Source organism: Leptonychotes weddellii, chromosome 14, assembly GCF_054177405.1.
Source record: "Leptonychotes weddellii isolate Sample4059 chromosome 14, ASM5417740v2, whole genome shotgun sequence".
Taxonomy (NCBI): domain Eukaryota; kingdom Metazoa; phylum Chordata; class Mammalia; order Carnivora; family Phocidae; genus Leptonychotes; species Leptonychotes weddellii.
The window spans coordinates 73,453,576-73,466,793 of NC_138382.1; the positions used below are offsets into that span (position 1 = coordinate 73,453,576).

The window sequence follows — 13,218 nt, forward strand, 5'->3', positions numbered from 1 at the left end:
GAAACCTAGTCCTGTAAATGAGAATACATAGTTTTTACTGTGACTTCTTGTCATTCAGTGAGCAAAGACTAGGCTTGCCCCTGTTTTGAGCTTACAAAGTTATTTTCTTCATTGTATTTTTTTTAAGATTCATTGATTTATTTATTTTAGAGAGAGAGAGAGCCGGGAGAGGGGCAGAGGGAGAGGGAGAGAGATAATCCCAAACAGACTCCCTGTTGAGTGAGGAGCCCAATGAGGGGCTCCATCCCTGGACCCTGAGATCACAACCCGAGTTGGTCACTTAACCAACTGAGCCACCTAGACGTCCCTCTTCATTGAATTTTTAAAGCTATTTTTTTCCTCTCTCAAAGCAAAAAATGCACAAGTTAAGGGGCGATAGAGCCAAATGGAGCTAAGGAACTTCTAATGAAGAAGCAGCAGCATCCTGGCCCCCACTCCTTTCTCCCTCAGGGTGTGCTCTTTCTTCTGGTTATCCTTTTGCTATTTCTAGATAAATACTTAGCCTATTATCTTTGGATTCATTGATGGTAGATGTTATCTTTTAGCTCCCTGTGGTAGATGAAGGTTCAGCTCTTCCCCTGCTGCACACAGACTTTTCCCTACTCCCAAGGTGGGTTCTAAAAAAGCTCTTTGCTTGGCAAAATTGAAAGGTTAGCAATCCTGTGTGGAACCCCCAAAACATTTTGGGGGAAGTATTGTTCGCATATGAAATTCAGAAATCTATAATTACTGGTAAAGTAGGTGGTTGAAGGATTTCGGTATTTGAACATTATTTGGGGTGAAAAGTCTTTATAAATGTTACAAGGTATCATCCTAAAGTGATACTTTTATTTGCTTAAATCCTCTGCATGGGAAGAATGGCACCAAGTGATTGTACTGTTCTCTCTATACCAGAGGACAGTACAGCAGAGATAGCATATCCTAAGCTTTATCGGGTGGCTGGTAAGATGAGGATTATCCCAGAAGCTCTTCTTCCCAGTTGAAGTAGCTGACATAACTGTAAAAGAAACAAGCAAACCAAATGCTTGTGGTTTAACAAAATATGTTTAGTCTTTGAACTATTAGGAAGGACTGTGTTATACAGAGGGCATGTTTGGAATATCTTCATGTGACATACAGAAGAAAATGATAAAAACTATCCAATTGTTGACAAACTCCACCTGGAAATTCTAAAGGAATTGGGATTATTTAGGACAGATGAGAAAAAAACAGAAGGAAGGGGTAAAAGACTATTGGTGACAGAAAGAGGTAGGATTTTCCATTTTTAACCATTGAGATCAAGGGGTTTACTTAAACTGAAAAGGGAAATACTTAGTGTGATAAAATTTCAGGTTTTCTAACCTCTTGAGCGTTGTGAGGCAGTGGAATGTGGTAACTCCAAGGAAGGGGTAAGTGATTTCCAACCCTCACCTGCAGCAGTCTGAAGGGGGCCTGTCTAGACTGTTTCTAGTTCTATGATCACTGGTTCTGTTTTCTTATTGATTGTGGGTTGCTGTTTGTTGTCTAGTCGTGGAAGACATCAACAAGCGCAGAGAGCCGCTCCCCAGCCTGGAGGCTGTGTATCTCATCACTCCGTCTGAGAAGGCAAGTCCCACCCCCGGAGGAGCTTTGGCTAAGGTTGCACATGCTGGCTTGGCGTCTGTGGCGCGGTGTCTGACATTTCTAGGTTAAGCGCGCATTTAACACACTGCTCTGATTAAGCGTGCAATCCACAAACAGGGAAGGAGGGGTGCAGTGTGGAGTGAGAGTGCATTAAGCTCTCTGAAATACCACCGCTGTCCAGAAGGCCAGGCCCGGGTCAGTCTAAATCCCCCCTCTTGCACTCCTTCTCTACGGAGGAGATCCACTGTGTCTAATTAGTGACCCACCTTCAGAACTCTGGCATTTTATACTTTTGGGTCTGTATCATCATATCCAGGTTGTGTTGAAAATTACCTGTCTTAACATTTGGGGAGGTTGGTTCAAGTCAGTATCCAGACAAGATGCACCTCCTTGCGTTAGGTCTCTTAATCTGTATAAATTCCCTTCAGTTTTCCATTCCCTTTCTTTTCACTTTTGAAAACTGGCTTATATCTGAAGTTGCCAGAACTTCATCAGTATGATGAAAGTATTTGACCAGTTTCCTCTTCTGTGAATATCTTCTCAGGAACCCAAGTTATAGTGGCTCCAAAGAACAGACTCTGTCTTCCGGAATGAGCTAAGAAGGCTTTGTTCATCTGAACTCTGAAACAATCCTAATTTTAAGTCTTCAGAACTCCGCTATGGGCAAACATGAATTATACATTAAAAAATCCCCTGCTATTTTGCACAGGCAGCTTGGATTTAACCCAGTTCAGATGTAGGTCCCATTTGCTTCTAGAACTGGATTCACTTCCCTCTTTTTTTCCTCTCTACAGTCTGTCCACTCTCTCATCGGTGACTTCAAGGACCCACCAACCGCTAAGTACCGGGCTGCGCACGTCTTCTTCACGGACTGTAAGTACAGCTGGCAGGTGCCACCCCTGTCCTTCCAGGTTAGCGGTTCTGCATGGCAAGGCTGATCAGTAGGGAAGAAATGGGTCGTTGCCATGTTTCTCCTGAGCTTTTATACTCTCTTCAGAAGATAAATTGCATAAGAGACAAAAATAAACACATACAAAGACAAACCTACTCGGTCATGCCGTCCTTCCTGGTGAAAAATAGCATCTCTCCTAAGGACTAGAGGGTTTAATGCTGAGAATAATTTTCCAGTGCTAGCTTTGATGTTTCACTGAATGGACTTCCAGGTATCACCATAAACTGTGTTGTATTTTCATCAGTTTTTCAACTACAAAAATAGTCCAGTCTGGCGGTGATGGTAGCAGACGGAAACTGCATCATTGTCCTGGAATTCACTTTCTTATTTTGTGGAGGTTTTGCTCATGGAGCCTAGTGCAGAATCATCTTGGTCAATCTTTGTTAAGAGCAAAGAGAGAGGAGTTGAGCTGGCTAACTTAAAACTTCAGCAATAGCAGTGCTCCCACCGTTCTTCTCTTTAGGGAAAGCCCCACAGAGCTCACCACTGAGGAAATGGGAAAGGTTCTTGCAAAGAGTAATTGTATACTATTTGGATATGCATAAAAAAGGAGCAGAGAGGTGACATTAGTAATAATAAACCGAAAATGCTTTTCTGAGAACACAAACCCATTTGTTTGGCCCAGGAGAGCCCCTGGCAGTCCCAGTTTCCCCATCAAGTGGGTCTGCTGTGCAGCCGAGCTCCTGCAAGCATCCCAGAGAAATGCCTACACCACCTTGCCAGTGGTTTCATTTTTCCTTATTGCATTTTTCATAAACATGTCAGATGTGTCGTGTCTGTTCGTATCACAGGCCTTTTCCTTATCCCTTGGGTTTTTTCCTTTCCTTGATATCAGAAAGTAGTTTTATTAGCTTATGAGCTCTCAGTATCTCAGTCTTTTTTGCCATTGGCTTCTCTATTAGATGTTGAGGGCCTTTTGGGTGATTTTACATTCCTTTTGTACCCTAGAGATAGGGGATATTCTAGGATGGGACGAACTTTCTAGTTGCCTTCTTAAAATCCTAATAAAATAGAAAATCCCCCAGATGTGTGCATCTGTTGAAATGGATGGGAAAACTTGCTGTCTTTTGTCCTTCTTGCAGCTTGTCCAGATGCCCTGTTTAATGAGCTGGTGAAATCTCGGGCAGCCAAAGTCATCAAAACTCTGACGGAAATCAACATTGCATTTCTCCCCTACGAGTCCCAGGTGAGGCTGAGTGGGGAGTGTGTAGAAAGTTTGCATCCTCGCTGCTCCATCAGGAGCTCTGGGAGGTCCTGACAGGGGTGCAGTAAGCAGAGTGGGGGAGGAAGACATCGTATTCTGAATTGCCGAATGACCTGTCGTAAGTGGACGTTGATGGAATGGAAACAAGTGTTCCTTACGGGTCTGCCTGAGGCCCTCATCTTACTCTCTGGTTATTTCTGACTTTTTTTTTTTTTTTTTTTAAAGCCCTCACGCCTTTCTTTGTGTGCATTTCATCCTTGCTCACAGTGTTCGCTCCTACTGGCTGACTCCTTGAATAACCAAAGGTAGCCAGTCCAGAAAGAGCAGGGAAGGAGAGCAGGGCAAGGGATCAGACAACACCCATCTGCTGCATGGGAGACTGGTTTTGTGCAGAGATCACCTCCCTCACGCTCTGCTGGAGGAGCAGATGGTAGCCTTCGTCAGTGGCTGTTAACACTTCAGATGCTGGAGCGTGGCGACAAACCTCTCCCCTTGGGAAAAAAACTAGGCTGTTAAGCCAGTAAAGGTGAAGCTGATTGTGAGAGAGCATACAAAATTTATATCTTCATTTTGTAAGATCGGTTAACATGTCTTCTCCTGGCAAATAAGAAACAAAACTAACAGAACTCTTAGGTATTTTGTAAAAGTTGACTGTGGCTTATGGCATCTTTATAGATCAGCTTCTAGACATCAGAGAGTGACCTGTTCTTGGGTAAGGAGGGATGGAGAACATACAGTGTGAACACTTAAAGACAGTGTCTTTCCCTTAGCACTTAACGTCAGGCCTGTTTCCAGCTTAAAGGCAGGAATTTTTTTCTCTGTATGAGCCTACCTGGATTTAACAAAACACAACTTTAGTATATTCAACCAGATTACATTTCATATATTTTTAAAAAGTAATAAACTTTTTTTTTAACCACAGGTTTTCTAGAAGATCAAGGTAGTTGACAAAAGTGAGATTCTGAGAAATTACTGATAGCTGATAGACTAGGTAATTTAAGAGGAAATTTTAAACTTCTAGAATAAGAAGAAAAATACTGAAGTGTATTACTGAGGATAGGAAATTATCAAATCCATAAAAAGCTCCTTTATCTGCCCCCGTCACAGATGATTTCCAGCCTGTCCCTTACTTATAAAAACCTAAACTCATAATGGCCTAGAAGGTCTTATACTAATCTCCTCTCCTGTTCTTCTTCTGGCCTCCTCATTGTTCATCAGACACTCTGAGCACGTGCCTGCCCCAGGGCCTTGGCGCTAGCTATTGCCTCCATGTGGAAGTCTCCTGCTGGTGAGAAACTCCTCACCTCCTTCAAGCCCTTGCTGTACATCACCTTCTCAAGGAGGCCTGCTGTCCTCCCTCCCGGCGGCCCTCCAGGCATTCTTTCCCTGCTCTGTCATGTTCTCATACACTTAAACCAGTTTCTCACATATCATACAGTTTACTTTTCATTATGCTTATTGTTTATGGTTATGTTATTCTTTTGTAAGATTGCACACTCCTCGAGGACAGTCGTGTTTTGGTCACTGATAGTTCCCAAGTGTTTAGCACAATGCCCGGCCTGCAGCAGACACCCAGCACATATTTGTGGAATAAATGAGAATATGTTTATAGACTCACTACCAAGGTTGGAGAAAACTCCCAGCCGTTCACCCTTCTGGATGCAAACATGATATATAACTTTTTTTCTTGTTTCTTGTCCTTCTCAGGTGTATTCCTTGGACTCTGCAGACTCTTTCCAGAGCTTCTACAGTCCCCACAAGGCTCAGATGAAGAATCCTATACTGGAGCGCCTGGCAGAGCAGATTGCAACTCTGTGTGCCACCCTGAAGGAGTACCCAGCTGTGCGGTACCGGGGGTAAGGCAGCATCCAGTCTGCCTTCAGCGGCCTCCATGTGCCCACCGGGCGTGTAGCTTCCTTTTCTCTTGAGATTCCTCTGGCACTTGCCTCAAGAGGGTCAAGATTTGAGTATCTTGCATTTATAATCGTTCTTCCAATGTTTTTGATAGTCTCTAAATTTTATTGTGAAATGTAATATAATGCATCCAGAAAAGGGCATGAAATATATATATTCAATTACTGAACAGCTAAATGTGAACCCCTGTGTAACCACAATCCAGGCTTCCTGTGGTTTTTTAGCTCTTTCTAACCTTTCAAAACAAATACCGTCTTTGTAGAAGGTGTTCTGGAGTAAGAAAAAATACAAGGATAATTCTCCAAAGGACATATTCCCTAGATTTTATAAAGTCATTCACTTACTACTTATCTGCTGTGTGCTTGGTGCTGGGGAGAGAGTACTTATCTCGAAGACACAGCCCCGCGCTTAGAAGCCCTTGATCTAGAAGGGTAGGTAACACGCATCCCGACACCTGTGTGCATAAGGTGTGCACACCTAAACTACAGGGCCTGCGAGGCCAGTGCCTGAGCACAGGACAAGGGCCTGGACATCCAGAGTTGGGAGAGGGCCCTTTGAGCTGAGGGGGTCAAGAAGGGCTTCAGACCAGAGGTGACATTTGAACAAGGTCTTAAAGGGCAGTTTCGGATTTCAGTAGACCAATGAGGAGCACAGAGTACTTTGTGTGGACAGTTGGCTCTTGCCGTTGGGATGAACGGAAGTTTGGAGTTGGGAAAGCAAAGGGCAAATTTGAGGAGGATTGGCATTCTGGCAGAGTGACTGTGGAGGGCTGTGGGGCGTCTCTGGAGGGCAACTCAGTGGGGCAACTCTGAAGCCATTCCTGGAGGCCCTGGAGGCCAGGCTTGGGATGATGTCATTTAGTGGTTATCAGTGGGGACCTCTGGGGGAATTTGCACAGGAGAGTGAGAGCAGCAGTGAGGCAGGGAGACCCAGGGGGGTGGCCGCTGCAGGGGGAGCGAAGGGCCTGAACTGGCGGTGCCAAGGACCATCGTGGCGGCCTGTCCTTACTGACTCCTTGTCTGCTGGAATGTGCAGCCATGGAAAAGCCCCTCCCTCTATTATTGGTATTCCCTGACAAAAGCCTGGTGGAAATTAAGAAATGGGGGCCAGGCCATATCTCCTGACAGGGTCGGGGGAGCCTGGAGTTCATTTGTGGAGGGGGTGGAATGGGAACGGAGCTGCTTCAGCACTGAGCCTGGCCAGGTGACAGGCAGCAGCCACACACTCTATACAGTTGGGAGGAGCCCCAGGAAGTGCTGTCAGGCCTGGCCAAGGGGAAAGGTCCACCAGCTCTCACTTACATCTTTCTGGCTCTGCCAGGAGAAGTGTCACCTGCGAGCAACACAAAACAAGACCCAAGGGAATTTGAATTGAGGGAAGTGAGAATCAGGTGGGTGAGGCTCAGACAACCTGATCACGGGAGGAGAGTGGATGACCAGGACCCTCTGTTGAAGTGTGGTGGTTTTTCTGAAGCCAGTGGGAAAGACTGCCTCTATATCCATTTGGATTTTTTTTTTTTAAGATTTTTATTTATTTGACAGAGAGAGGCACAGCGAGAGAGGGAACAAGCAAGGGGAGTGCGAGAGGGAGAAGCAGGCTTCCCGCAGAGCAGGGAGCCCGATGTGGGGCTCGATCCCAGGACCCTGGGATCATGACCTGAGCTGAAGGCAGATGCTTAACAACTGAGCCAACCAGGTGCCCCTGGATTTTTTTTTTTTGAAGGAACTAGAAAATCATTTATGTTCTAGGCACTGGGCAAAGCGTTTTATTTGTCATTTTAAATTGTATGTGTAATACATGAATATATCCTCAGTGTAAAAGAACAATACAGGTGAAGCTTATCTCCCCTGACCCTCCTTGCACTTCCTGCCTTCCACCCTGAGGACAGTCAGTGCCGTCAGTGGGTGCATGGCCAGTTCACCCTGTTGTCACTCCTCCTTTGTCAGGGAATACAAGGACAATGCTTTGCTGGCTCAGCTAATCCAGGACAAGCTCGATGCCTACAAAGCCGATGACCCAACAATGGGCGAGGTAAGTCTGGACTTGGTGCACGTGGCTCTCTCGCCAAGTGACCACAGTGTTTGTATGGCAGTCCTGGGGACAGCTGGGTTCTGTCGCTCCCAGAGTGTGCATGGGTGCCACTGTCCTACACACTGGCCTTCAGTGAGATGCTCAAGCATTGGGTGGGGGGGATACAGATTCTGCTCCGTGTAGGGTGCCCAACCTGTGTCTGTTTGCTGGGACTTGCCCAGGGTTAGCACTGAAAGTCCCGTGTCCTGGGAACACCCTCCATCGTAAGTGCAGTATCAAAACCAGAAAATTGATATTGGCACAGACTCCAGCCCTTAATCACATTTGACTAGTTTGTACGTGTGCTCACATGTGTGGATGGTTCTGTGCAATTTCATCACATGTAGAGATTCACATAACCCCCACTGCAATCAGGACAGAACTGTTCTATCACTATCATAATTTTAAAACTGAAAGTCCCGGGTCCTGGGAACCCCCTGGGTCCCAGGCAGACTGGATGGTGGGTCACCCTATTTATAAGCAAACCCAGGTGGTGCTCTCCTTCATAAACTCACTCTGGACCCCAGCCACAGTTTTGGATCTACTTTAAAGGACCCTCATTAGGAAATAGGCATACTGGATTTTTGCATGGTGTTTACTGGTGTTCCTGTCAAGCAGCAAATGGGACTAGTCAGTGCTCTTTTAGCAGGTTTTATCTCAGAGGTCACTTCCTGGGGCTGCTTTTACAGGAGGGGCAGCTGCACCAGTGGGAGAGACTGGAGTTGTATGGGTGGCTTGTGAAAGCCTTCCCTGTGTCTGTCCTTCCAGGGCCCAGACAAGGCGCGCTCCCAGCTCCTGATCCTGGACCGCGGCTTCGACCCCAGCTCCCCCGTGCTTCATGAACTGACTTTTCAGGCTATGAGCTATGACCTGCTGCCCATTGAAAATGATGTATACAAGTAAGTGTACAGACCCAGTACGGCTTTGCAAGCAAACCAGATGCACCTCTAACCTGAGAAAAAGGATGTCTTTCATCCTAGGGAAGGCAGGTGCATTGATAGTCTTGCTAATGAGCCTGCAAGCTTTTCTGTGAGTTCCCAAATCTATGTGGCATTAGCAGCCAGGAGCTCGTGCGCCTTTGGGGGAGAACAAGAACTTTAGATCTTTAGTTCACGGCTCATGTCACCTCAGCTCAGAGCCTGCTTGAGGTGTGTGGATGTGTGTGTCTGTGCCCCCACATGTATGCATATCTTATTCAGAGTTAAAACTTCTTCTTTATAGGTCATGAAATATCATAAAATGTATCAACAGAAGTTTCTTAACTGAACTTTATTTGCAAAGGAGCTGTTTTCTTCATTATAAACAACATTTTTCTTGGTAACAATCACCCAAAACTCAGTTTCTAAAAACTAATTTTTCTTTTTTTGGAAACAGACTGTATTGTGCTCATGTGGTTTCAAAACTAAGGTTCTAAAAATGTGACTGAATGTCAGTTTTCCTCCCTGTTGGTACTTGTAATTCTTGCTTTCCCTTAGGTGTTCGTGATTTCACATGTAAAAATATGCTGAGGACCTGTTGCAGGTACCTGATTTTAAAACTGAAAATTTAGGTACCACATGTTTGAGGATGGTATCCTGGTCCTTCCCAGGAAGGAGCAAGCGTGATCTCTGATTTTCCCTTACAAGTAGCTCTGAACCCACCTGTATCCTGACTTGAGCACATACCGGCCGACCCTGCAGATTTTAAAACATTGACTCTGGGTCTCTCCCTGCCCGAGAAACTGCTGCTGTGTCAGGTGCTGATCCAGCACACCAGTCACACAGTGACCCCTCAGATGGCCGAGACCGTAGGCTCTCGTCTGTTGCAAATCGGAGGGGGCTGGATGAATTTCATGGGGATGTCTCCTCTCCAGGTACGAGACAAGTGGCATTGGAGAGGCACGGGTGAAGGAGGTGCTCCTGGACGAGGATGACGACCTCTGGATAGCACTGCGCCACAAGCACATCGCGGAAGTGTCCCAGTAAGAGCCCCTTGCCTCCGCCCCTCCCCAGGGACCCCGGCCACCCCGCCGCCCCAGCTCCAGGGCTCGCCCCAGAGTGCAGGCAAAACCCTTTCTCCAGATGGCAGTTGCTCATGTGCACACTCTGGGCAGCTTGCACAGAGCTGCTCAGTGGATGGATTCACCCACATGATAACCAGTGATGATGAAGCCCTTCTAATCTCAGCGCGAGTGACACCAACTTCGCCAAGTGAGAAAATCCACTGTGTTCAGGTAGCTCTTAGTATTTTTAGAACACATCCGTAGCTCTCAGGAAATGCTTTGTAAACACTAAATGTTTAAAGCCAGTGCCTGGGGCGTCTGGCTGGCTCAGTCGGTAGAACACGCAACTCTTGATCTAAGGGTCGTGAGTTCAAGCCCCACGTTAGACATAAAGCCTACTTAAAAATAAATAAATAAATAAAGCCAGTTCCTTCCATTGAAAGATCCAGATTACACTGCATCAATTCGATTTTCTTTTATATAGCCGGTGTGTCATCTTCTTCCGCTGCTGTCATCCCTAAAATTTCCAAGCAAGAGCTAATGTGTATATACAGAACCCGTACCTTGCTCTGAAGATGTTTCAAAATGTTTCTAACACCTGAATTTTTTTTTTTTTTAAGATTTCATTTATTTATTTGATAGAGACACAGCGAGAGAGGGAACACAAGCAGGGGAATGGGAGAGGGAAAAGCAGGCTCCCCACCGAGCAGGGAGCCCGATGCAGGGCTTGATCCTAGGACCCTGGGACCATAACCTGAGCCGAAGGCAGACGAAAGGCGCCCCTTTCTTTCTTTTTTTTTTTAAAGATCTTTTTATTTATTTGACAGAGAGAGAGACAGTGAGAGAGGGAACACAAGCAGGGGGAGTGGGAGAGGGAGAAGCAGGCTTCCCGTTGAGCAGGAAGCCCAATGTGGGGCTTGATCCCAGGACCCCGGATCATGACCTGAGCTGAAGGCAGACGCTTAACGACTGAGCCACCCAGGCACCCCGAATTTTTTTTTTTTTTTTTTTAGATTTTGTTTATTTATTTGAGAGAGAGAGTGCACAGTCGGGGGGGAGGGGCAGAGGCAGAGGGAGAAGCAGACTCCCTGCTGAGCAGGGAGCCCCACCAGACTGGCACCAGGGCTTGACCCCAGGACCCCCAAGACCATGACCCGAGCCAAAGGCAGATGCTTAACCAACTGAGCCACTCAGGTGCCCCTAACACCTGAATGTTTTTCTAAGACCTTTAAGCTATAGATAAAAATTCTGCTTTTGCAGAAGGACATTCTTTTTTTTTTTTTTTTAAAGATTTTATTTATTTATTTGACAGAGACACAGCGAGAGAGGGAACACAAGCAGGGGGAGTGGGAGAGGGAGAAGCAGGCTTCCCGCCGAGCAGGGAGCCCAATGCGGGGCTCAATCCCAGGACCCTGGGATCACGACCTGAGCCAAAGGCAGACACTTAACGACTGAGCCACCCAGGTGCCCCTTGCAGAAAGACATTCTGTCTGCTACATTGAGTTGGTGATATCCTCAGTAAGTTCACAAGGAAGAGTGGGAAAATAACACAGTCTTGGATAGTTGAGTTGTTCAGAAAAGTGGCCCCAAACTTTTCGGATCACTCAACCTTAGGAAAATGTTGCTTCACATTTCCAATATGCAAGTTTATTTATGAATTAACTATGTAGTTAATTGTAGTAATATGTATGTTTTACAGTATATACAAAAGCATAAATTTAAGGATGGAGTAAAGTAAACATAAATAGATGTACTAATAAATTCTTCTCTCCAATCATCCCGTACACCCCCCTCTGGAGACCCTGGTTTAGAATATTAGTTAGGAAAATGATGTATCCCTCTCTCTCTTCTTCAAAAATCACTTTAAATGCATACCTTACTGGCAGGAAAACCTGCCACATATTCCTAAAGGAAGAATCTCGCACCACTTCTGTAGCATCCACATGGAGGCCCAAGGCGTTGCTGTGAAACTTAGCTGCCTCCTTCTGTCTTCTAGGGAAGTCACCCGTTCTCTGAAAGATTTTTCTTCCAGCAAGAGAATGAATACTGGAGAGAAGGTAAATGCATACTAGAGCTCCAATGTCCTTTAGGCTAATCCCTGTCTTCTTTCTGAGAGCTGGTCAGCAGGGTACCTCCATGGCACAGGACTAGTGAGTTAGGGGGTTATTGTCACCTCTTCATCTGATATCATTTTGTCTTATTTTTGCATTCAAGATTGAGATCGGAGCCCTCATCTTTTGATGTTTATAGAGATCTTCATTTTGTTACCCTGAAGATTAATATTTACTGTTTTAGATCATAATTCAGTTTAAGCCAGAAGAACTGTGAAACCTTTTTTAGCTTGTGGTGGAATTAGAATTCATAACTTGCCTGGTCCTCTCCTTACCCTGACATGGGTTCACCAGAGGTGGTTTACCCATCGTGGTCAAGGCAAATACAGCTCTGACTGTATTTTAAGCTTGCTTAAAACCATTTGGTGACTCTGTTCCCAGTAGAATCAAGTCTCACTCACTCATGGACACACCTTATAGCACCAGGCCATCAGGCTGCCCAGACTCTCAGGTCTGCCCCCTACCCGCTTGTACCCACCACCTTGTACCCACCACCTTGCCTGAGTTCCTTGCCTGGGCCTTGCCTTGTGAAGTCCTGGTCCTTTGGCTCAGGCATCATTTTCTCAGGGAAACCTTCCCTACCACAACCCCCCCCCAGACTAGTGAGGTGCCTCTCTGCACCTCTGCATCCACACTTGTGATTTTCCGAAGAACACTAATCATCTCAGTCGGAATGGCTCCTCTGCTAGATGGTAGCTCCACAAAAAGGCAAGAAGCTCTCTTTTTTGTTTGTTTGTTCTGATCTTGTATCTCCAGCACCTCACCTGGTATATAGTAGTAATTCAATAAATTTTTGTTGGATAAGAGTGGAATTAGGTGGGTCACACAGTTAGCAAGTAAACAGACCTCTTTCACCTGTCAGGATGCACATCCCAGCCGTTTCCCAGCTTCTTCCTTCTTTCTACCTGTCTACACAACTGTAGCCTTTCTGCTGGGATGAAATGTGAACTCAATTTCAAGACTGCTTGAGCTGAGTATGCAGAAAGGCAGCACGGGGAAGAAAAATTGCTCTTTCCTGGCAAGAATTATGCTCTCAGTAACTTTCTAGTCCAATAAATAAAACATAATTGCTACCCTCTGGAGTTCACTTCCCCACCTATAAGACAGTTATGGTATTTGGATCAATAATTTTTTGAACCAGAGGCCTGGGAATCTAAACCCACAGTGATCTTGGGCTTAACAGATTCGAGAGTTTCTGAGCATGCACTTGGAAGTCTGGTGCTGGCTCCTGTCCTGCCCTGTGCCCACCACCCTTGCAAAGCCTCCTAGGTCAGGGCCATTGGAGTGAGACCATATGTTTTCCTTACCCTTGTAGACTACCATGCGGGACCTGTCCCAGATGCTGAAGAAGATGCCCCAGTACCAGAAAGAGCTCAGCAAGGTA

General features: G+C 45.8%; 1 protein-coding gene across 3 annotated transcripts in view; it reads left to right on the forward strand.

The window, feature by feature from the left end:
- The window catches only part of STXBP1 (syntaxin binding protein 1), a 55,669-nt gene that overhangs the window by 22,845 nt on the left and 19,606 nt on the right, over nucleotides 1–13,218 (forward strand). For all 3 annotated transcript variants that reach the window (XM_031018525.2, XM_006747644.3, XM_031018526.2), the window contains exons 4-12: nucleotides 1,508–1,584; nucleotides 2,397–2,475; nucleotides 3,637–3,740; nucleotides 5,466–5,614; nucleotides 7,619–7,703; nucleotides 8,511–8,641; nucleotides 9,595–9,702; nucleotides 11,720–11,780; nucleotides 13,150–13,215. In XM_031018525.2, the coding sequence (XP_030874385.1) occupies nucleotides 1,508–1,584; nucleotides 2,397–2,475; nucleotides 3,637–3,740; nucleotides 5,466–5,614; nucleotides 7,619–7,703; nucleotides 8,511–8,641; nucleotides 9,595–9,702; nucleotides 11,720–11,780; nucleotides 13,150–13,215 (860 nt within the window). The remainder of the gene's footprint in view (nucleotides 1–1,507; nucleotides 1,585–2,396; nucleotides 2,476–3,636; nucleotides 3,741–5,465; nucleotides 5,615–7,618; nucleotides 7,704–8,510; nucleotides 8,642–9,594; nucleotides 9,703–11,719; nucleotides 11,781–13,149; nucleotides 13,216–13,218) is intronic.